The sequence below is a fragment of the Linepithema humile genome, chromosome 6 (assembly GCF_040581485.1).
Source record: "Linepithema humile isolate Giens D197 chromosome 6, Lhum_UNIL_v1.0, whole genome shotgun sequence".
Classification (NCBI taxonomy): domain Eukaryota; kingdom Metazoa; phylum Arthropoda; class Insecta; order Hymenoptera; family Formicidae; genus Linepithema; species Linepithema humile.
Window position 1 is genome coordinate 16801433 of NC_090133.1, and position 25584 is coordinate 16827016.

Sequence of the window (25584 nt, forward strand, 5' to 3'; positions counted from 1 at the left end):
TAGAATGTAAAGAGTCGAAACACGGATCCGCTATCCTCACTGCTGACACAATTGCAAACACTTGTAGTTAGGTAAGCACTTCGGCAAGCAGCAATGTCATACCAAACGCAAACTCGAGCTTTAATCGAGCCGTTCGGAGTTAGTATAAGTATTAGAAAGCAGTTTCGAAGGTTTCGCTAAAATTAGCACCGAGATAACAAACAAAACTCTGAAAAGTGTATACATGTTTGGGACTACGCCAACTCGCCTAAGACAAATACTAGATTAGGAAGCGTTTCTTGTGCGAACCTGCGGGGACACTCAACGTTTCGATGCTCAAAGGCTTAAATCTTGCGAAATCTACGTTCTAAAAAGAAATCCCGTCGAATTTGTTGGCTATCGGCAAAGTGGCACGAGAAAATATTAAATCTTTGGCTTCGATCATTGATTAGTGAAACATATTTTTCTAGCAAAAAACCGTATTAATAAAATTCCATGTCGGGAGTAAACCAGGTTAATTAACAAAATAATTGCAAATCTCTAGGATTTTCCACAGTCTCTATGTTGTATAAATTCATTTTCGTCGGCGCCTTTACCTATATTCGGGTGAGAAATTCGGAAGGATGTTTGTTAACACCGAAAAACATAACGGAGACGCGTATACGATCTGAAGGCGGCGTCGGATCGTTCTCACGATTGTTCACGGTTAAACGCGACCTCCGCAACTCGTTTCGGCTGTGCGTTCACTTTAAATCCCATTTAAATGCCGCAGCCTCGCGCCCTACACACACACACACACACACACACACACACACACACACACACACACACACGTTCATACGTGCGCGAATGTGTGTGCTATATACACGGACTCTTCTTCTCTACTCGTTTCATTCATGCCGTGGCGCACGAACGCACCGTCGATGACGCAAACCGATGGCCAATGTCAGTATTTGACGATCACACGGTACATGCACCACTATGTGGCCCGGCTACATTCCAAGTATATCCGCGTGTGCGTCGCGATGTGTGCTCACGCCATGACGGACTTTACGACAGTTGACATTGAGATGGTATCTACGTTAAATTCGGCGATTTTTCTTTCGTGTCGAATGTAAGAGATGTGTATGATTAGTTGCATTTATAATCGCTTTGTCGGAACAGCGCTTTTGTAATTTCACCAACACAAGTACAAACTAGGGAAATTGAGGACAGCAGATATCTGCCGCTGGCTAGAACCGGTTTGATAAATTTATTTCCGTGCATATTAAATGTTTCGTAATTAAAACGGGGGCTTTGCAAGTTGTGGCCTGATCACGTTTTTATTCTAAATTCTTTAACTATTGGAATAATAAAACAGTTTTAACCCATTAATATATCGATATTTCTTATTCTTTATTTTGAATATTAAAAAGTGGAACGTATAATGTCTTCCCACAAAACTTCGATTTTAAATGTATTAAGGCCTTAGAATGTATAAAATTTTAATTGATGAGGATATGTAAATTTTAATGATATAAGAGGCTTATCTCCCGAATTAAAGATTCGAGAATCCTTATAAATTTTTACGCAAAATGAATCATGTAATCGCCAAGAATTATTGTGTCCTCCGAGAAATGAAAAATTGCCGAGAAGATGGAACATTCGCAGACGATAAAATTGCCGTTTTCGCCAGACAATCCGAAATGCAAAAGTTCAAAGCCGAAACTAGAGAATCCACGTTTGCACCTAGACAAAATTTCTCATAAACCAAGGTCTCGTCAAGAAAAAAGATGAAGTGGAGAACGGAAACAAAGCAAGATAAAACTAAATGAGCGACCTTTTTTGCGACTCCACTTATGACGTGTCGTCACATTCATCATTTAGCACGTTAAAACGTTAAATTAAACGTGAACTTCGCATAAAAATATGCTTAATGTTTATAACGATGACTCGTTTGTTTAGAGATAATAATAGTTTCCTAATTGTTTTGTACTAACATTCTTATAATCTACGTTCACGAATAAAAGCTACAATTAATAAATATTCAAATTACTAAGTCACAAGAATGAATCTGTATTCTCTAAAATAATTGGGTTTTAAAATCAATCTACAACACAACGAAGCGAGTCTCTGCTGAAAACCCGTTGGGATCCGTACAATTTTATTTCACCTACTGAAAACTGCGCACCGTCCGACACCTAATTAAAATTGACGGATCGGTATTGCGGACTAATAAGAAGGGGGGAAAAAAAAAAAAAAAAGTACTCAACAGTCCAGAAAGGTAATGTTGAATGTCCCGCAAATAGCACGCGGCAGCTAACTACTTACACGCGCGGATACGTTACGTCGTATCATCGCCGCGCTTTTGCGCCGCGGCCTTCGCCGAAATCAATGATCCCGTCTGGAGGTGAAAAAGTCAAAGGCCCGGGCTACGCGCCTTCGGTCGAATTCGGTAACCGTATGCATACAAACGCGGTCCCGGCCGTTTGTCGACAACGACGACGTCGTCGTCGCCGTGGTGTGGGCGGCGCTACCGCGAATACACGATTAGATCACACGGATAAAACACGGTCGTTTTGTTTCGCGGTAAAGCGGCCGAAAACGACGCACGTGCCGGGCGCGAATTCCGCGACGTTGATGCAATTTTCGGAACGTCGGCGAGGTAGCCCGGCATTGATCCTACGGCGATCTCTCCTTCAGTTGCCCCAGACGAGGCGAAGGATAACGACATGCGTTGTCATATCTTCGAAGCGCGCGCGAAGCATCGATCATCGGCAGTCTCATGTATATTACAGCATCCTCTACGTGTATCCGGCATCACAAAATTGCAATGCATGTTTATTCATTCTGGCTCACGTTTTTTTTCCTCCCCGATGTGTAATCTGATCGTTTCTTATGATGCAAGCAGTGCGGTACGATATTGATTTGTGGGTCTGCATTCTTTTTGTTTTGTTCTTTACGTTATAAAATAATTTACCTACATATTCCGCGGAAAAGCGTGTGAAAAAAAAAACTTAGCGAGATATTCTGTATCTTTTGACGCATCTTTTGACATTTCGAGCGAACAATTCTATTTTACGTGATTTTAAAATAGAACAGAGAGAACTCATTTTGTCGCTAGCTCTACACGAGTATCAAACACGTGCGCCTGCAAAGAATTCGAAATAGTTTGCGACAAGGCCATTGACTAGCTTGCTTGCGATCTTTCAAATTTTTACGGCGAATATTACATTTTCTCTAGAATCAGCGTAATTGTTAACGCGGCACGCAAATACGGCCGATTTCACAGTTCTTTTTTTCCGCAACATGTTATAGGCTGCAGAACGAAAAAGAAACTCTCGTCCTGTAATTTGGACAAATGATTTTCGTGGAAAATCGAGCACGCCCACGGCATCGGCCACGCTGCTTTCGTGCGAATCTGGTCGTTTGCGTCGATTTTTCAGGTCCACAAGAAAGAATCGCTGCGAGGGGCAGCGAAATAAAAGGCCGTGCCGTCGGTAAAAAAAACGACGTACATTGAGAGCACGAGATCTGTCCATGTATAATTCATTCATTTTTTTAAACGCTTTTTAAAAGCTTACGCCGTGAGCTTTTACGCGTAGAACGATAGAGATTAAATCATGTAATACTGTTAATCTTTTAGTTATTAATCGAATTACAACACAAATAAAATACGAACAAAAAAATTCTATTTTGAAAACACAAAATAGAACTGTTCGTTTGAAATGTCGGAAGATGTAGCGCTGTATAGAATATCCTTGAATTCTTTCATGCGTTTCACTCTGTTTACATTCCTGTGCAACACAAATTCCATCTAAGATTTGCATTCATCTAAAAAATCCATTTCGTACGTAGATACAATTAGATAAACATAATTAAATTCGGCAAACATTTTGTCGCCATTTCGCAAGACTTACATTTTACGGACTGCTCACAGTAAAATTAAGCTAAATAATCTGCAATATCGATGAATGTACAGTCTTTCTCACATAATCGAAAAAGTCAATCTACAAGCAAGAGAACATAAAAAGCAGGTGTGTAAATTCTCAACCGGGCGATAAATATCACAGTTAATGAGACCGAAATGGGCCTTTAACAATATCGAGGTGAGGGAAGAAAGCAGTTAAGTGCCCGTTCTATGAGAAACTTGAAGCATGTCTTCCTACCAGGCGTTACACGATACATAAAAATAGGCTCGTAACCAGTTCACTATCGCGGTTATAAAACGAGTAATACTGAGTCAAGTTTTCAGAGAAAGATAGAAAATAGGTCTTATCTTGTAATTGTCTTTATCTTGAAGAGAATCCCTGAGCAACGCTGGGCTCTTATCCTTCACTCTTGTCTTTTATTTTTAAGATGACATTAATTAATCGTCAAGTGTTGCCTTCGACATGAATGACTTGTACGTTCGTAAAATAAAATTGACATAATTAAGAGAATATTAAGAGATTAAATAAAATACATGAAATAAATACTTTTTTATAGAAATATTTGAAGTTTCCACATGTAAATTGCCGCGTAAGAAAATAAATCCAATCTCTATTACCTTGTTATTTCAAATAATATTTTTACTCATCCCTGATTCGGTTCTCACCGAAATTTGCACGCGTTTGTTTTCCTTTTATTTTCGCCGGCGACTCGATGCAGGCCCGCTGGGCGTAATTTCTCGATCGAAAGGGCGGCACGATAGAGAAAAAACGAGGGCAGAGAAGCCGCTACATGTGTATGCGTATATGTATATGCATCTGTGTGCGTATATATGTGACCCAAGGCATTAACGAGACGAGGGCACGAACACGAAAGGATTCTAGTCCCTATTGCCAAACCACGATTCTAAGAAGAACACAAAAATTGCTTTGCGCGCGATCATCTACAAAAAAATCTCTATGACACAAAATAATTAAGATACGAATATTAGCAAGAAAAACCGTGTATGATATAAGCAGCGTCTAATATTATAAAATTAGTAAATAATTTCTGTATAAGTTTTATCAACACGCATAGTTCATTAATTATCGTTTTGTAATTATAATTTTAATACAAATGGAGAAAAAGTTAATTAACCGCAAACACTAATCAATCTAATAACAGTCCAACTGATTGTTAAAAATAATTTATAACAAATATCTAGTAATTTAGTAGCCGGTTTGTGTGTCAGTTACACGATAATAAAACTAGATAACTGCGAAAGTACTAAAGATTTATCAAACTTTTTGGCGTAAAATGCTATACGTCTTATAAAAAAGGATATGGAGGATACTCACGATTAGGCTTTACTGCACGATACTCAAACCTTGTCTCATTAGATCACGCCGCGGCGATGTCATTTTTATCGATATTCTACGACAGGTAGATACGCGGCAAGTACACGCGCGAAGGCATTATTATGCACATTCAATTACAGAACGGGGGAAAATTCTATCCTTATGTAATCCTATCTCCGTTAAGTGGTAAAGTCCATTAAGTGGCGCTCGCGCGCAAATCTGCGCGCGGCCGCACACGTCTCACACACGCCACACATAAATTTCCAACGCGATGTATGAGTTAATGATGCCGACATTAGTGACTTCATTCGCCTGTAGTATTCTGCCAGGACGAAGCCTTACGGTGCAAGAGAGCTATTTAATTTTAGTACTACGTTCTCTACGTTCCGTGTCTCTGACGGCGGAGGAACGTAGTTAACGCCCGTCTTTCACCTGGTAATTGAAGTGCTTTTATTGGTCGGCTGCCTTTATCACGCTGATCCTGTTATACCTCTAAGGTACAGCCTTCTTATCCTTTTCAGCTGTAAACTTTAAATAAAATGGAATTTCCGATACTGCGTATTGCGCTTTCAATGCATTTCAGAACTAATCTCTTTTGACGTTTTTTTTTTTTTTTCACTTTGCGTGACACAAATTCGTGAATTAACTTTAGCCATATAAATGCAAAAGAACGTTTCGAATGTATATAATTAAATGCCGCATTGTTCGTGTGTTTCAACTTTTTTCCGTATTTTCTCCATAATAAATTGATATTTGTGAAGTTTTATCTTTTAGTTTGCGTCAGAAAAAGTAATAATCTATTATGCAAAGAGAAATAATTTATTTTACACAAGCCGGGAATAATAAAAAATGTTAAAATATGAAAAGAGGAAAGGACCACATTATAATATGACAGTCGATTAATTTTTCTACGTTATAAAAAAAGAATATGACAACGTGAATTTATTCGTCGTAGCTACACCATCAGTTGTTTTTTTCAATATTCCGTTTGTATGTCCGATTAATTTGGAAACCTCTTATTTTACATGCAAACATAATTCCATCGCGCGCGAGTCGTGAAGAAGATTATGGTTTTAATTTCATCCGCTTCCGGAGATTCAGCGGATGAAACAGAAATAGTTGGGTATGAGAAGTGGCTTTCGACGCGGCTCTCTTAACGAACGTCTGCATAGAAGCACCCTGTCACCAGGCGATAATCCTTCCTCGTTGCTGACTGCACTAACGCGGGTGCGGAACGATCGTAACCGCGCCGCAGAACGACGCGACGTGCGTCATCATCCGCTCTCGCTCATCCTTACAGCGAATTCAGTCGAATAAAAAACACGACGGCCTCCCCGATCTCTCTCCCGCCCTCTTTCGCCTCGCTATCCCCCCCCCCTCCCCCCGATTGCGCCCGACGCAAACGCGCTTGGGTCGAGTTGCCGGAAATGCCGTGCGTGCCGCGGTGTCTAAAACCGCGACAGTCAGGATCCGCATGCGAGATGCGCGGCCGATAAAAAGCTTAGGGTGGGGAAACGAAAGAGACGGCAGAAAAAGCTGACGCCCCGATCCCGTATCACGCCCGCGTTCCGCTCTTCTTGCTGCCCGGGAAATTTCGACTCGAGCCCCCTTTCCCGGAGAGACCAATTTGTAACCCCACATGACACACATTCCTTGATCCCAGAGGAAAAACAGTGACTCATTGCGAAATTAAAATGAAGGATATAGGTTGATTTATTACTATTTATGGGCTTTCCGATAATAGGAGTAAGATAATACAATTTTCATGAGAAAGAAATGTCGATGGAATAAACGCTGCCAGACACATTTTCTCTGCTTTTTTTTATTATCTTCATAATTATTTACTTACGTTATTTTTCCTATTATTTCATGGATTATTATTTTATATTATCCGTTCGTATAAAAAATATAAAATGTGTATTGGGTATTTAAATAAATGTTAGAATACATGAAATGGCTACGTTCAGTGATAAAAATAGCCAGTTTATCAATTTCAAATTTTAAAAAAATATTTCTTTTCACGCAAATTGTTAACACGTAATGATGGGGTGAATCAATATTCGCGACAAGGTGTATAAAACAAACAAATCTTTGATGTACTTCCTAAAGTATTCGTAAGCGTGCTTATTTTCTTTGACAGTGCGTCCAAATTTCACAAGCAAACGACGCGTAACCGCGATGGCGGTCGTAGCCCTTATAATTGCTTTATTAATAGCGCCCACTGTAGGTTCGTGGTGTTAAGAGCACGTTCACACCGCGGTACCGACACTGTGGGAGGCTCGTCTAATTTTAAAAGACACTCCGCGTGTCGAAAGTTTTAGATGTCGTTGCTCCGACGATTGTCGCAAATCTTGTGGTCGTGTTAAAAAAAATCGCACTTCTATCATTCGATGTTTCCTGCGGCCGAAACATTTTTAAATAGTTGCAACTCTTTCCAAAAAATTCGATCCTCTTCAAATCTTTATAATTTTCTAAAACTTTGTTATTATATTACAATTCTTATTTTACGATCAAAGTGCGCTATACTCGCAAGTATGTATATTAATTATTCGTTCATTTGTAAAAAATAATTTTGATTTATGTATTCATGTAATTATTATTATGCTTGAAAAAGTAGCATCGATAAATCGGAGAATGTATTTTATGGGACAAAAGCAAAACACCGTTTTCTCTCCGATCGAAGCATTCGTTTCGCGCGGAAGACTTTGATTTTGCGGCCGACTGGCTCAGCGGGTTTCCCTATCGACAGCTTCCCGGATTCTGAGGTGGAGATCTAGAGCACGAGCGGTTCGACTTCCAGGATGATTTTCACGAAACCGCGATAAGAGAGAGCGAGGCGAGCACGTACCGTCTGGTCCAAAGGGCGAGATCGACCGAGAATACAATGTGTTCCGCGAGTTTCCTTTGAAGAGCGACTAGAGGAAACTCGACCATAAGAAAGCGATAATGCAGCTCCTTCGGGCGAACTCCATGCACATTCTATGCGGAATAATTCAGATGGCAAATTGAAAAGGCGATTGAAAAGTGAATTCTTGACACGTTGACCGTCCGCTTCAACGAAATCTCTGATTTTGGTTACTTTTTGAGAACCTTTTTTTGCGCAAAATTGAACAATACTTTCATACCTTTTATATTCAAAAATTAAAACTTTTTGGCATTACATGATTTCTTTAAAATATTCCATATACATAACACAACTATTATTTTAACATCGAAGAATAATACTTTATATAACGTTATGTTACTTTTAATTCTATTATTCTCCGATTGACGCCAATAAAATTCTTTTCTTAAATTGAATCCTTCGATTTAATTGCATCGAAAATAATTAAAAACGGTAAATTGGTTATAATCCGACTCTCTCTCTCTCTCAACGCATTTCCTAACACAAGCGCCACGAAGGTCAGAAGTTACGACCACAGTCTGCGAAATCGCGCGTGGATGCGAGAAATAAATTCCTCAAACCTGTCCCGCTGAGAAGAGCGGCTGGCCATTCAGACTTATACTACTCTTTTTTCCATTTTATTGCCGACAAGCCGAAAACTTACAGATATCAAAAAATCACAGGCGCGAGATTCACGCACCTGCTCAAAGAAAATGAACTTTATGATAAATAATGCATATTTTATAATAATATACAGTATGATGTAACGTTTATCATACACTTTTGTATTATTAAATAATAATTTTATTTATAAAAAGAAACATTAAAAACGATAATTGTATATCGTTTACTTTTCTCTCTCCTCAAAATCTTTATCTGTCGTAATAAAAGTGTGCTTATCGTCCAGAAACAAAACACGAGAGTGACAGATAATCACGTGCCACTTGGGCAAAAAAAATACTACTCACATAAAATGCAAGAAATAATGCTTTACCGGACGACCTTCGCCTTTCTTTGGTATTAAAGAGGGGATATAGTCCCTGACTTTACTCACGCCTTATTGTCGGCAATAAAGGATATTGGACAACATTAAACGGGCTCGTGCGAGAACGGGCGTCTTTATTTCCGTGTCTGAAAACAATGAACCTTATTTATATACATAACAACAGCTCGAATAACCATTCACCGGTCCAATAACTTCGTTAGATATACATAACTAGTTGAAGGTGACGAGTTTTCTTTCTCATCAATCAAACCGCTGAATAATATCAATCAAAATAACGTATATCGTGTTATCTATTTTTGTTTGATCTCAAATTTCCATATTTCATTTCGAAAAAATCTGCAGAACCATAATATATATTTAAAGTCTGCCCGAATCAAAGCCGATCGACCGTCTTTTCTTACGCCGCGATCTCTGAGATCACAATGTCTGACATCACTGTCTCCGTTTTTTGCGAAAAAAAAAAAGCGCGCGGTACAGCGCGACTATCAAGTGTATATCGCCGAAGACACAAAACCACGTGTTCCGCGTTGCGTTTCGAAGGGTGTTGGAGTCTGCCGGTCGGTGGTCGGTCGGTGGCAGGAAGTGACGACATATCTTTAGGGCCGCATATCGCGACGACTTCTCGCATAGACGCTTCGCGTAGACAACCAGCAGCTGCCGTCCAAGTGACAGTCCCCGTTGCGCTCTTTAAAAGTCGATTCCGTTTGCGTGCGATCGCACGCATACAACGGCCGCGCGCGCAAGAAGCTGCAGCGCGAAGAATGAAGCGGGAGGGGAGGGCAGAGGTGAGGAGAGAGGGAGAATGGAAGAAAGAAACGGCACTCTGCCAGATGCGCGGCACATTTTAATTAACGTCCAGACATCCTCCGAGACAGATGACCCCGAACTCAGGGCCATTCGATGACCCTTTTCCCATCGCGGCGCGTCCTCTGGATAGCAGGAAGCGCGCCCTTCTCCCTTCTGTCCTCCTTCGTTGTCTGGACACGCGAAATGACGTTTCTCACATAGACGCGGACTTCGGGATATCGACGAGAGAATGTAAAGTACTTCTCGAGAAGAGATATAATTTCACGCAGGTCTGAAGTTCACATTCGACCGACTTCCACTTTTCGCATTACGATGTATCGCATTCTGCAAGAATACGCTTAACAGATGTTTCACGATTTTCTATGAGGCGTGTCATTAATATATTTGTGAGACCAACATTCTCACATCAAGTAGTGACATAAATTTCGATAAGAGAAGTCGATATAAAAAATTATAAGTCGCCAAAAAATCCTTCAATCGGAAATAGTTTATAATCAGAAATAATTTATATGCTTAATAGATTTTCTTAGCGCAATAAACATTGCGATATAACTTGCAAACGAAAGCATACTATTAAATTTTCTTAGAATAAATAAAATCTTCAAAAAATCATTGATAATATATCGTTCGCTTATCGTGCGATATGTTTGTTCCTTGGAAACCAATGCGGAATTCCGGAAGCGTTTCGCGCGAAATATTCCATTACATAACGTGATATAATGTAAACGGGTTTTATCGCACGAGTCTGTATAATCTGGAATAACAAACATTGCGAACGAGCTGGTCTCGTCAGTAGATAACCGGAATAAAATCGATCGTCTATCTCGTCTCTTCTTAGAACAGCATTCTTAGCCGAAAGTAGGAGCACGTGTGTATCGTCGCGTATCTAGCACGGAAAATGACGCTAGCGTTATTATTATAAAATTATTATAAAACTCACTTTTTCTCCAAAGAAATTAATATGTATTAGCCTATACAATTTTATTCCGTCTGAAACTTAACAAAGATTTTGATTTATATATTTGGTTTTAGTTTTACTGTTCAAATTTATTACCAAAGATTTATTAAGATTTAATAATTTGGTAACGTACAAAATATAGAGATTCCAATCTAATGTTTGAGAATAAGAGCTCTCTGGAATCTCTGTTATAGATTGATATTTTGCAAAGCGATATTTTCGAATTGACCTATTTTACTAACAATAATATCAGAAAACTGTGCGATCCATTCAACTTTCTATCACCGGCCGGCACTTTGAGTGACGCAGTGCAGCTATATGGCTGCACGCCGATGTAGTTGCACGCGCAAGATTACGTTGCCGGCGAGTCATTCATAAAAATAACGTGGTCGATGCACGAGTATACTACTACTACTACTACTAATACTACGAACCGCCTTCGGCGCGTAGTGTGCCATACATATATAGACGACGCGACCGTGACGTACGGGAGAATGCGTATTACGCACACACGCGAGACTGTGTATCGAGAGAAAGAGATATGTATAAGCGCAAGCTCCAATAAGAAGTTATAGAAAGTAATGACGGGCTCCAAGTCAAACGAATTTTACGCTCGTCGCACACGACGTCCTCGACCGTTTCGAATGTCATTTTTAGCATAATTTATTCCACATTGATTACATGTGGCGATAAGAGCGATTATATCGCACAATAAAAAGGTGATGCACGGTCATTTTATAAATCAATGTTCTAATTCACTTTTGCATATAATGCTTTATTTTTATTATTGATAATGAAAAATCATTATTTTAAATATTTATTAAAATAAAATCTTTATAATTCTAATATGTGTTCTATTTTCTTAGAAATTAATTATGCTATGTACACATTAAATCTTGTTATATTTAATATTTTTATTAGAAAATCGTCACTTTGATTTAATTTAAATTTAAATTTAAATTTGAATATTAAATTTACTTAATAATATTTTAGTTATGTAAATAAAGTTTTGAAAAAATATATGTTATGTATAATTCTGTCTATAGTATTTTTAAATCGTACGGATAGAATATATGCATGGAAACGGACTCATTAACTTCTAAAAAAGTCTAAATTAAAAGAAAAAGATAACAATCTCGACAACGCCGAGGTCAAATGACGAAGTTCAATCTACATGGCACTGCAACTTCCGCACTATTTTATCTGAAAGGTACAGTTTAATTCTCCATAGAATTTGCATAATTTACTCGCGTCTGTGCGGACGATAAGTCTTAAAATACGACTCGTAGCAGGGGCTGAGGCATAATTCGGGAGCAAAGTTACTTCTATAATTCTTCGCAAAACAGGAAACAATCTTCTAAGTCTAATAGAAATATGTAAGACTTAACTTCACAACAATTATCAATTATATTTATAATTTTTTATATATAAATGTAAAGCTTTTTAACTATATTAATACACAATAATATGTTAATTAATTAAATTAATTCATAAAACATGGCAAATTCTTGCCATCAAAATTATATGGAATTTGATCTGATAAAAGCTGAAATTTGACATATTACACAGACAATAAAATTTTAATTTGATTGTTATGATTGAATTTGTTGAACAAATTTACATCTATTTTGATTTTCCACTGAAATTAATGTGATTATTATCATTTTGATATAATAATTTACGCGAGCAAATTTGCATTTTCATTTCGGAAAGGAATAACACAAGGTGATATAAATTTAATCTAAAAATGTTGATTAATTCTAAACAAACAAGGATATTTATTCCCGACGCAAATACCTCGATGTTAAAGAATGCAAAATACACGATATATTGTATTTTCGTAATACCAAAGTTCAATTCTGCGCAACTCTATTTACGCGATATCGTATTTATAAACGAGGGTGTCAAATGATTGAATAAAGATTATGCATGACACTGTTTAGACTAACTGAACCGTATGTTTGTACTTATTACAAATCTGACCGTGAACTTCCTGATGGGAAAGTCACCGCTGAATACCGAGAGCTGAAGAAATCAATGCGCATGTCAAAGTAATCCTATAAATTTCCGTGTTCCAAGAATACAAAGATAGAAGTGGAGACATTGCTAATGAAAATGTAATACGATGATGATTCAATAATTTTCAAAGGCTGATAAGAACGTCACGTAAAAATATTCACAGGAAAACCTTTGCTCGGTGAATTTCCTCGAGATGTTTACGTTTCGCGATAAACATATTTTTCCGCGACTGAAGTAATAGCGGTTGATGCAAACGATGCAAAAATAAACGAGAAAAAAATGAAGCAAATAATAAATCGTAATATTAAACTGTTTCAAGACATATCGCGCAAATATACTTATTTTTCGCAGAGACTAGCGCTAAAACTATGTTTAAAAAATCTATCGAACGTCGTAACGATGTTAAAGACTGATGTTCACCGATGATCCTTGAAAAAGCTTTCGATATAAAAGTAGCATTGAACTACCTCAAGGTGCATCGCGCGGACGCGCGCATTTACGCACACTTGAACACGCTCACGCCTTGCATAATAATTGGTATATCCGTTCGAAGGCTAGGCGGCCGCTAGCGCCGCGCAGAACTTCGCTGATTTTCCTGAGCGAGGATCTTGTTTGTAACCGATTCGCTCGCGCGCCCGGAAGAATCACTTCGTATAAATTCCGCTCACGGCGATACTCGAACCGCGTTGATTTTCCCGGAACAATTTTCGCGATAGCTCCCACGTCTGGACAGTCGTCGGAATTTAACGCGGCCGGCGGTAGCGTGGAGCATGCTTGTCGTCATCGGGATTTTTCACGAGCTCGCGTTTTCGCATCCGCAATGCGGACGAAATGCGACACACCGCGGAGTCGCGCAGGTATCGTTCATGACAAAAAAGCGCCTAAAAAAACTCGTTAGCTTTAATGGCTTAATTAAAATGCGTTAAATTTACAGATTTATATATTTTTAAGATTCAAGATTTTACTTTAAAGTAGCTTAAAAGCCTTCGTCATACAGCGCTAACTGCCGAAAATGAAAGAAAAATTGAATTAACCATTAAGACAGCATTTCTCCATTTATACCGCTGTCACAAATGTCTCTTCTACTTTCGTTATTTACAACTAAGATACACGTATCTCGCAACAATATCGCGCAAGAAATACACGAAGGGCCGAGCGTCAAAGCGCGGATGCGCGCGTTTACGCGCACTTAAACGCGCTTACGTCCCCTCGTAATAATTAGTATCCGTTCCACGAATTAGCCATCACGATGCCGCTCGTTTCATCCACTTCCGTCTCTCTCTTCCTCTCTTTCACTGTTTCTCGTCGGCGACTCTATCCAAAGCCGAGTTTTCGCGTAGTCGCGACCCTGCTCTGTCTCTTCTCCGTCACAGACGAAAAACTGAACTATCATGAAGACAAAAAAGAAGACGAAAAAGTGCTCATATAATCATAATGACAGAAAAATGCAACAAAAATCGAATAATATTAGTCCGTGACATATTTAATAACAAAACATTTAAATTTACGCAAAAATAGTCTGCAAAAATGTGCACAAACTGCATAAATGTAAAAGTCTGTTAATCATAAATACTATACTACAGCATTTTTGCAATTGCATAATAATCTTATGATAACTTTCACGAATTTATATTATTGCATACAATAAGTATAAAAATATACAATAAGTAATAAATTTACTAAAATTCGTTAATAATAAAAAAAATAATAATATATGTATACATTTTTAATACAATTTTATTTAATTTTTTAACACGGCTATTTATTCAAATTTTGTTTTAATTAATTTTTGAAAAATTACTAATGCAATCAACATCGTGACTGCATTAATTGGCGCAAGCCTTCATCGATCGACGATTTATATATATGCAAACACAACGAAAGAAACGGTGCGTGACAACTTTTTCGTTGATGTTTGAGAATTTTGCATGACATGCAAGTCAAGCATCGTGTGTGGGCGAAATTGCTCAGATTTTTATATCACAACCCAACTCATTTCTCCGAACATTTAATTTTACAAGATCGCTTCCGCAAATGGACGCAGAGTTTATCGCAGAAATAAAAAGAGATTATATCTGGACGTACGATTATTAATAACTAAAGATGACCGCAATGACGGAAATCGGGACATCAGCTAATGACCGAGTGACCTCATCGTGGTTTCTAGATAGATTGTAGCTGGTGATTCAAAGCATAGATAATTTTGGTGTGGTGCTATTTATATACACAGAAGTGATAAGACAAGTTGATAAATGATTTGTCTAATGTTTCTGTTCTTAGCAATAACGCGTGATTTCAATCATATTTTCGACAATTTCGGCGTAAAGAGTCTGTCAAAAAGTGACGTCATCTTCCCAAATTTATTCTTCTATCGCGATTTGCTTCAACAGCATCTCTCTTCTTACTTTCACTTTTTTACTTCATTTTACTTTATGTTATTTTCATATGTTTTACTTTATTTTACATTCACGGAATATCTCTGCTTTTCTTTTGGAATCAGTGATTCTTTCGCAACTTTGTAACTAGTCCAGGCACCCTGATATCCACGATCGCGCGAGGGAACTTAATCGATCCACTTTATCAAAGGTGGCAGTTGCAACCGATAACGGGAAAAGCAAATCGTATCGCCTCTCACTCTCCAGTGCTCAATGGAGAAGGGGCGGAAGTTCGCATCGCGCGATGCTGTATGCGTTCGTAAGTAGGCGCATGTGTGCGCAAATGGTTGCGAGGAATCGATGGAAAGGTAGCCAGGAAGGGGTATTTGCACCACAGCAGAAAAATCTGGCATTCCAGTGCGGCTATTCGCGAAACGCAGCCAGCGATCCGTGTACGGATCGTTAAGCCTTTCTCGTACTCTATCATCTTTTCTTAATAGATTCGCAAGAAAACCCCTCGTAAGAGTGCCATGCCGACAGTAATCGCAAGCGCGCTAATAACTAATGTTCCGCTGATGATGCATCACTGTTAGTTAATGAAAATTCTGTTTGAGAGTCAATTATTCAATTATGCGATTAACACTTGGATTCCCAATTCAAGCTCATGTGCATATTTTTAAAATTAAAATTAAGTCATCTGTGAGTCAATTTTAACTGAACTTTATTTTTAACAAAATTCAAGTTTTATGAAAAGATTTCTCATTAAAAATTAAAGATAAATTACAAAGTTACCGAACGAAAATCGATGCCACGTTTTATCAAATATATCAATTAATATACATAGTTTTAAAGATAGCCGGTATGACATAGAATATGCCGTACGTTTATAAACGGTGGACACAAGATTAAACGATGAAGTTACGTAAAATAATCACAAGTGACCAGAATATATTGCTCCACGCGGAATAACATAACTCCATTCATTTTCTATCGCATTATAGCGCGCCGCGCAGTCAACTCGATTGAGAAATATGGTGTGAACGGGACCTTACTCGAGAGCGCGCCGTTACTTAACGCCATCGCTCTCAGGGAAAGTCTGAGACCGCAGATTTGTGGTAGACTAAAAAAGAAATTCACAAACTATCCTTAGTGCCGCGGCACAGGCAAGGCCGAGGGATCGACTTCCGATTTCGAAATCGAACTGAGTTATCGAGCGTTTGCGCGGTATCTGGGATACGATGGTTTCTAGCGAAAGCGGTATTTGTGTCAGGCGGCCTCGAGATTTGACACTGTACTGAAACGGCTGCGCATTAGCATACACTGGTTTCGATTTTTATGATAACAAGTTTCTCTCTCTCTCTCTCTCTCTCTCTCTCTCTCTCTCTCTCTCTCTCTCTCTCTCTCTCTCTCTCTCTTCCTCTTTCTCGAATTAGATGAAGGTTAATCGATTCGTGGATTGATTAAAATCCGCACATGCTGTGTAAATGTTCGTAATTTGGTAGTTTAATTACGGAACGTCGTTTGTGTGCAAAAATAGTTTGTTTTTCAGATTATGTAAAGTTGAACTCGATAAAGCGAGTAATTACTTACAGATTTTCTTATTATACCAAAAGTGTATTTAAAATATTTATATAGAGAGAGAAAGTATACACATTGAGAGGTAAAAGTCTTGATTCTATCAATATTTGTATCTTAATCCGTATTTTATTCATGTAGGAATTTCTAAGAAATTTGTTTGTTCTTTTTAATCTTTCATAAATATTTGCGGCAAACTTTCATCAGTATAAATTTTTCATATTCAGTAACATGTCGAAACATTATTATCTTTTCTCATTGAGAAAGAATATAATTGATTTATTAACTACTTAATTATCTCTTTTATTTGACAAAAAAGTTCGATATTAAGCTGTGAACCGATAAACAATTTGCTTAATCGATTAGCTTGATCAAGAGAATTAAAAGAGCAAGTATGTTCAGCCACGTGTTATAAGCAATGCTAAAAACGAAAAACTCAATATATCATGACAAATGTTGAAATAAATATTTCGCATACTTGGAAGCAATTCCATCTGAAACCAGTACTTATTCTCGGAATGTATCGCCTAATTTGCTTTTCTATTTACTGGCGGATCGGTGTAGCGAAACAGCCTGTGGATAAATTAATAACGCGGAAAGTGCTACCGAGAAATGATAGGTCTCGTGACAGGAGGTCCCCACGCTCGGCACTTCCGCTGCGGTACTTCTAAACCACATTTCAAGTAAACATTTCCGATGAAGTAACGTCTAGAATCAGAGTTTCTTTCCCATTTCTTTTTTTTTCACCCGTGTAACGTGATTATACATTAGCTCCGATAAATTTGCAAAACCGTGCAATCAATATCACCACCTACTCTAGTAATTAGTCCGTAATATATATTCTCTCGAAATGTTCCCCGTTCGGAGCACGCGCGATTTAATATTCCATTGCGAAGTAGCTGGCGTTACTTTGACAGCGGTGTAATCCTGATATCGCATTAAGTAGTTAGAATGAATACAAACTACGAATTACTCGCGTGGAATAAAATGTTGGGCGATAAAAAGACGTAGTGCGTGAAATTATAGTTAACTGCACATAATGTTGAATAATCCACATATTTTCTACATACAATTTTTCATTCCTGACGTTTTCACTCGCTGTCGCCGTGATCGTGTTATAAAATCGTGTTATTTTATTTTTGACTCAACATTTTTCTCAGTGAAGCTCAGATTATCTTCACTGAATAATATTTCCTGTGCGATCTCTGTCGCGAGAATTTTTGAACAGTGATTTCTTTCAAGACGGCGGAACGAAGTATCTACTACGTTGAAAGCCGCACCACCATCGATTATCCCGACCTATCGCAGACGACGATAAACCAGACCAAGCCACATTCGAAGGCGATAAACTTTATCGTTTATCAAGGAAAACGAGTAGCGCCGCTGAGAACGCGATACAGTTATTTCACTTGAGAAATTTAGAATCGAAAATGAAAGAGCGATACTACTTTCTTGCCATGTTTTATCCTCGTAAATTAACCTAAACAAGCTTGCGAGCATGCTGCAATAATTGCGCAAATAACATCGAATAAATACCGAATAAAATATAATTCTGAACAATTAATGTTGTACGTGACGCGTATGCAATATGCTCGTGCCTGTTTTTACTCTTATAAACGGCTCGATAATTCGCGTCCTTCGGGACGATTTTTCTATCACGATCGTAAAATAACGTATTTATCACGACGTACTGAATATGGTACCGTCGATTAGTAGATGCTTCTAGGACGATAAAGAGAAGATTGATAAAGCAAAACCAAGGTGCATCGAGCATAATAAATTTTAACTACGCACGACGCGATAGTACTTTATGATCAGCAAGCGGGTGTATTTAAATTTTTCCCGCTTAAATTAGCGACTGAGACCGAGAATTATTTCTTCAACTCGTTTTGTATTTATTTAAAATTAAAACAAAATTATATTCAAAAGCCTCAATAGATAAGAATCAAAAGATCAAGTAAGTAGCCAAAAGCCAATGCTGGATGGTCATGCAAATTCCAAAAAAACGTCATTCAACTTGCTATGAGGCCTTTGATGCATGACTTATATTTATTTTAACATTGAAGAACGTCCTGAAACACTTGTGAAACGTTTGTTTTGTATTGTAAATGTTGTCTAATATATATGCATGACCATCCAGCATTGGCTTTTGGCTATTTACTCGATCTTTTGACTTTTGTTTGCTTTGAAAAATTAAAAATTAAAAATACACGTTTAAGTGTTCCAAATTTTAAAAAATGATGCATTTTCACGAAATTAATCTAAAGACAGAAACGAACGATGGCAATCATTATACATAGAAGAGTTTTTATTAGTTTGTAGACACCGCCTTATAGAAAACTTTGTAATAAAAATCATGTCGATAATGAATAGAGAATTCTCATAAAGATAAAATATTTCACGAAAGCTATCCTAAAAGTCGTTAATTAAGTAAGAGATAACTCTTTATGGTTTTTAAGACATTCCGCCGAGACCTTGCACAAGAGAAACTTGATGGAATCATTTGACGAATTTATTTATTTTAATCTATGAGATGTTCCTTTACGGTTCCGTAATCGAAATGGTATCTCGTTTGTGAACACCTAAGTTATCTTGAAATATTTATAAAAAGGAAACGAAAACTGACGTCTCTCAAATTGCTAACTTTTACTGCTATTTCGTCAACCCATGTGTCATCATGCGATTCCCACTCGAAGCAAGAGCAAATCCAGAATCAATAAATGTGCTGACAGAGACAAACTGTGAGAAGTAATAGTCTGGGAAACGCACGATAGTGAACTCAAATAAAGGGAAGTTCTGTCATTATTTCGGTAATACATCATACGGTCTGCGACAGTAGTTCACGGCGATATCGATCGTCAATGTACGAAGTCTAATGTGTCGAAAGAACCTGGCAATACGTGCGATAGAACTTACATTGTTGCAGCGCAGCCACAGGATGATGGTGTTCGGGTATCTCAGGGGTCCCCCTAATCCGCAGCCGCCAGCGGCGCGTTGGGCTTCCAGAAGTTCGGAGTGCGTTTTTCCGAATTGATGAAAAACCTCCAAAGATCTGTAACGAATTCGATAAAATCTTCATTCGACCAATGTTCTCGATCCCTTTTTTGATTGTCCTAATCCTGCGCATTCACCACTACTGCTTTTTGTATAAAATTACAATGGCGTATGTATTATATCTCATAATCGTCCTGAATCCTTTATATGAACTAAATTGAAGGATAAAATAATATCAGTCACATCTTTTCCATCTTGAGAATCGGTCTTCTTTATGGCTCGAACAAACACTAAATTTAGCATCATGTCGAATAAATAAAAATTAAAATTAAAATTAGAATACGTCGAAGTATATTATTATTTTTAATTTACGTCACTGGTCCATTTATGACTTATATATTACATTAATTTATGATTAGCATTTAACGAAGCATATTAGACAATTCGACGAAACAGGAAGACGTCCAAACAAGTAGATTAAAAATATATTTGTTATCACCGGAACAGATAACATCGCGGAAATGGTAAAAATAACGTATGTATGTGTATAAATACAACCACGTACACGTATGTGTAGATACAACCATTATTTGAAATATTCAAGAGCGAGCCGATTTCATCGTCTAGCGCGTTCTCGTAAAATAGAAACACTCGTCTATTTGATCATGTTTAAACACACAAGGCACTAAACTCCGCGATTTAAGACTCACACCCGGCACCACTTTTCGAAATTAGCGAGTATCTCGATGTCTCTCGACTGGATACCCAAAATCAAACTCGGAGATTTATATATCGAATAATCGTACGACATTCCGCAATGATCCATAATGAATTTAACGCAAGCCATCGTTCGCTCGTGAAAATAAGGGTTCAATTATTAAAGGATCGTTCGTCAAACAATCGGAGAGATTGAAATGAAGCATTTCGCCTTGTTAATTAACGATTGTCGCGCGCTCGTTAATTACACAACATATTACACGCTGTAACATCGCGATTCTGATCTTGAAGCTAAAACATCCAACAATGGATTACTGTATCGTACGCAATTAACAGTTTCAGAGAATACATACTATGTTTTAGAAAACAAACACTTCATATAATCCTTATACATATTAATTAGAAATTGTCAGAGCAATTTCAATCTCAATTTACACTGCTCGCCGTACATGCAATTTCAATGTTTACTCTACAGAGCCTTATTTATTTTTGTGAATACAAACACGGTAAAACGACGATGCGCTATCGATTCTTCGATCAAGTTCATTTACCTGCGGAATGGCGAAAAAGGGACGGCGGCTTAATGAAAGCGGACATGCGACAGAACATGACAAATTTGTAACAAGTGCGGTCGCGTGTATAAATACGCGCCAGCCGGTCATGGAAACAAAAGTCTCTATAAGCCCGGGCCAGGGCAATTTCTAGAATTAACGAAGTCATCCCGACTTTCCGAATCGACGACGAGGGTCGCCTAATTCTGGTGACTGGGTCGCCGTCGACGGATCCCGCGATATATGGACGGAGATTCCGGGGAAGGGAGCAACGGTTCACTTTAACTCGGACGAACTTGTCGACGACGTCGGGTCTAAACGCCGCTTTCTATTTCCGTGGCCGAATCGTCAGCGTCTCGTTCTAAACGGGTCCGACGAGCGGTGGGGACAAAGAGGGAAAAAAGACGAGAATTAGATGCACATCGTTTGCCCGGAGGAAACGGCGCCGCGAATGAGGTAAACGACCGAACGTCTCTGGCAATCGAGCGAAATTTATTGGCCTAGGTTAGGTTATATAGTGTAGACATCCGCACGAAATGAGCACAGATGGTGCATTTTAGGTGTTTATAGATTGTTAACCGTCTTACTTCGAATTATATGAAGATGAATAAAAAAGTTTCCCCCCGAAAAGTGTATCGCTAGGTAATTTCCTGAAAGATTCTTTCAAAAAAATAAAAAATTGTCAAAATGTGTTAATCAAGTGAAGAAATGAGCTATTGTTTGAGAGAGAAGTTTTATATTAAATGTTTTAACAACGACTTTCCAGACACTTTTTCACTCACTCTCGTATGTCATCCAATAAGCAAAATGTTAGTAAATTAAATCTGATTCTTATTATTAATCTGTCAACATTGCTATCTAAAATTGGAGGAGTAACCAGAATCAGCAGATGAGACAAGATCTTCTCATATAATAAAATTAATGCCAAAGTTAAAAAATAGTAAATATAACAATATAGCAAACATAATAGTAAATATAACCATTAAGAAATGCTTTTAATTAAGAAACTGTTATTAAAAAATTATTGTATTATTTTTCAGCAGATTTTAACCTATAATAAATCTGCAATGAATCCCTTTTTAATTTAAATATCTGTTAAAATTCTTAGAAATGTTTTTCAACAGTAAAAATTGTGAACAAAAATATTCGAATAACACTTTCAGTTATACACGTGAAGTTAGCCCCCCAATATTATAAGTAATTAAGTTATTTTACATGATTCGATTGCACATTGTTTGCACATAATTGCATATCTTTTATTTTCGTTTGCACACCTCTAGTAAAAAAGTTATTAAAAAAAAAATTGGGGGAGGGCCAATTTCACATTAGCACCCCTAATTTTATTGGGGGGGGCTAACTTCACGCGTATCTTTCAGTTCTGTGGTTCATCTTCATTACAAAATAATATATTGCATCATTAGAAAAAACAGATAACTCTGCAACAGACATTTAATTCGTTAAAAAACTTCCACCGAAATGCACGATTAAAGAATTACAGGGAGTGCAGAAAGTTTGCGTCTATTTAAAAGAACGGTACTACTCGTAGAGTTCCGTGTAAAACAATTTAAAGTTATCCGGCAACTTCGTTGCTTTAAATCCTACGGCTTGCGCGCTCTCAGATGCTCGACTTTAATACCCGAGTCAGCTGTGGAATTTTAACGCAAAGGATTAAAAAGCAAGATACTTAGAAATGAGGGTGTGAGATGCGGCTGTAGTCGTTTTCGCATCACGTCGTTGACTTTTCTTACAGCACAGTGTGAAAATGCGGAATGGACGCTCGGCGTTGCTCGGAATTATGCAAATGTAATGTCGCACTTCGTGTTTCGCGTTCCTGGATTGGTAGGCGAAATCCGATCGCCTGCGGGAATCTGCCACCGACGTGGAAACGAAGAGACGGGGCATTTTTTTGGAATGTTTATAATGCTGATGGAATCGAAATATTATTTTCTTTCAAAGAATGTCGCGTTAAACGATATAAATATTTATTTAGATGTGCTATATACATTCTGTTTACCGAAAAGAGATCAATAATAATGTATAAATCGAATATTAAATTTCGTGGAAGTAAATATTTTCAGTTATAAAAAATTCATTAATATATATTGTTAATATCTCGAGAGACATTCTTTGCTACCTGAATTGTGTGAATATATTTTTCTGTTATGTTGCAGAGTGCAAAAATATTTAAATCGTTGATTGATAAATAAAATTATATTTAAGAAACTGCCGAAAAAGACTTGTACAAAATGGGGTGAAAATATAAGTTAATTTTTTTTATAAATTACTGATTAATATCTTACAAGGACACGCAATCTGAAGCACGCACGGCATGATGCTCGAAGAATCCTGGGCGTATTGCTATCCTATTCTCGGAATTTACACCGAGCGGTTCGCGCGCGTTTGCAATCGAAGTCCTGTGCGGTCGCCTAAACATCCGGCACGGTATCCCGGCGTTAATTAATCCGATGCTTTCATCGGGCCGTCACAAATAATGGGTCACGGCCCACCTACCCACTTATCAACACGGACCAGTGTCAACGTCTAATAACAGCTTGTAAAATAATGTCGTCATAACTCATTCGAAGACGCGCGATTCTCTTGTATCAACAATCGGCATTGTGACGTGAAAATGTGTCGCTCGTTTTGTGTCACCGGGAGATCGACCAGTCGTAAATATTCTGTAATGTGCAGCGAATGTAATTTACGATAATTAACGAGCCGGTTAACTCGAGACGTCTTCCTTCGTTACATAATAAAATGATACCGAATTACGTAGCACTCGCTATCTTCGAGTCATTGAATAACCATTGATATTTTTTCACGTTCTTTAAGAATGACTGATAATACTGAAACCGAAATGATATGAATAACTATATCTTCTCTTAAAATACTATAAAAATTGCTAGGCCTAGCAATTTAGAATTTGCACTTTCTTCACTACGATGCATTGAAATCTTATATTTTAAAGGAAAAATGGTCCAGAATGTTAAAATGTACATTTTATTCCACTTTAGGCACAGGAATTTTATATTATAAATTTGGTGGGCTTAGCATTTAAAAATTCGTATTTTCTTTATTACAATGCATTAAAATCTTATATTCTAAACAAAAAAAATAGTCTCGAATGGTAATCAGCTGATATTGAAGTTCATCTTTAGTTAAAATTCATAAATTTTTAGGTCACATTAATTAGAATTGATGTGCGCTATGTATTATTATTTAAATATTCCATATTTTAAAACATTTGTTTGTTTGTTTATTAAAACATCAGTGTTTTTAGAATAAATGCGAGTATTTCTTACGATTGTCAATTCAGCATAATACTTTTGGAAGTCATTAGAACGAAAAGTTACGAGGAATGTCCGTAGAAATGTCCCGTTGATTAAGCGGAACGCCTTGATGGCCCTCGAGAATGTCCTTACCAAATGTGAAATTTTAAATACGACACTGAGAAAAAGTACAGAAGCCTTTTCTCGTAACCGGTTCATCGGCCGAATTATTGAAACAAATACCTTAGCAAGCCAAAGAATTCAACGGATGAAATTGCTTTGATAAAGATATTTGACTCTCATTAAATAATCTCTGCTTCAATTAAGCCGGTTCATTATGAAACGCCGCAAAGATACCGGTATCGCGCATATATACGTCCGTATACGGATCTTACGGATTTTACCATATATGGAAAATTATACGCTATTTAATGTCATTGAATCCGCTGCAATATACGATACGAAGTTTTGCACAAATAATTTTGCTCCTAGCGTTTCAATATCAAGTATATTTCTCAATCCTTTAAGTCCTGATGTATATAGACTTCAAACAAAATTAAATCTTGTGATTATTTATTTAATTTATTTTTTATAAAAATCAAATCTTAAAAGTTGTTTTCATAAAAATATAATAAACAGTACAGATTATAAAAACAATTTTTGTTAACGGCGCAATCTAAGTCCAGAACTCAAAGGGTTAAATAGAGCAAAGTTTTAAATTCATATATGTGATTGTGTCAAGAATTATAGCGAGTACACGCTTGATTTAAAATCCGATACTTTGACGTTAAACTATAAAGGTGATTGTCCGGATAAAAGAGATATCGCAGCGGGAAAAACTGAAGTAAGACTCTACCGAACGATCCCGTTTTCCGATTCCGATCCGCATCGCGACTTCGATCCGCCGTTTCTTGCGTCGCCCACTTTTCTTCGTGTTCGTAAATCGTCCGGCATCGATTGTGCAATTCTTGTGCAGCGGCGCGTAATCGGCGGGAATTGGAAAAGACGGCGGACGGCGAATGGAAAAGGCGACTTTCTCCCAGGACAAGTCAATTTAAAGACACCTCGTGGCGCGTCACTCCCACGACATGCGATTCCATGTCGCTTCGATGGTTTACTGTGAGACCTCTGTGAAGTTGGCCCCCCATTTTTCAAAATAAAAAAAAATGATTAGAGTTCTGGATGCCCCCCGAGGAGTTCTAGA

At 37.7% G+C, this 25584-nt stretch overlaps 1 protein-coding gene across 3 annotated transcripts in view; it reads right to left on the bottom strand.

The window, feature by feature from the left end:
- LOC105676896 (tRNA dimethylallyltransferase) overlaps nucleotides 1-25584 on the bottom strand; it is a 79679-nt gene that overhangs the window by 14414 nt on the left and 39681 nt on the right. For all 3 annotated transcript variants that reach the window (XM_012375120.2, XM_012375119.2, XM_012375121.2), the window contains exon 4: nucleotides 19766-19901. In XM_012375120.2, the coding sequence (XP_012230543.1) occupies nucleotides 19766-19901 (136 nt within the window). The remainder of the gene's footprint in view (nucleotides 1-19765; nucleotides 19902-25584) is intronic.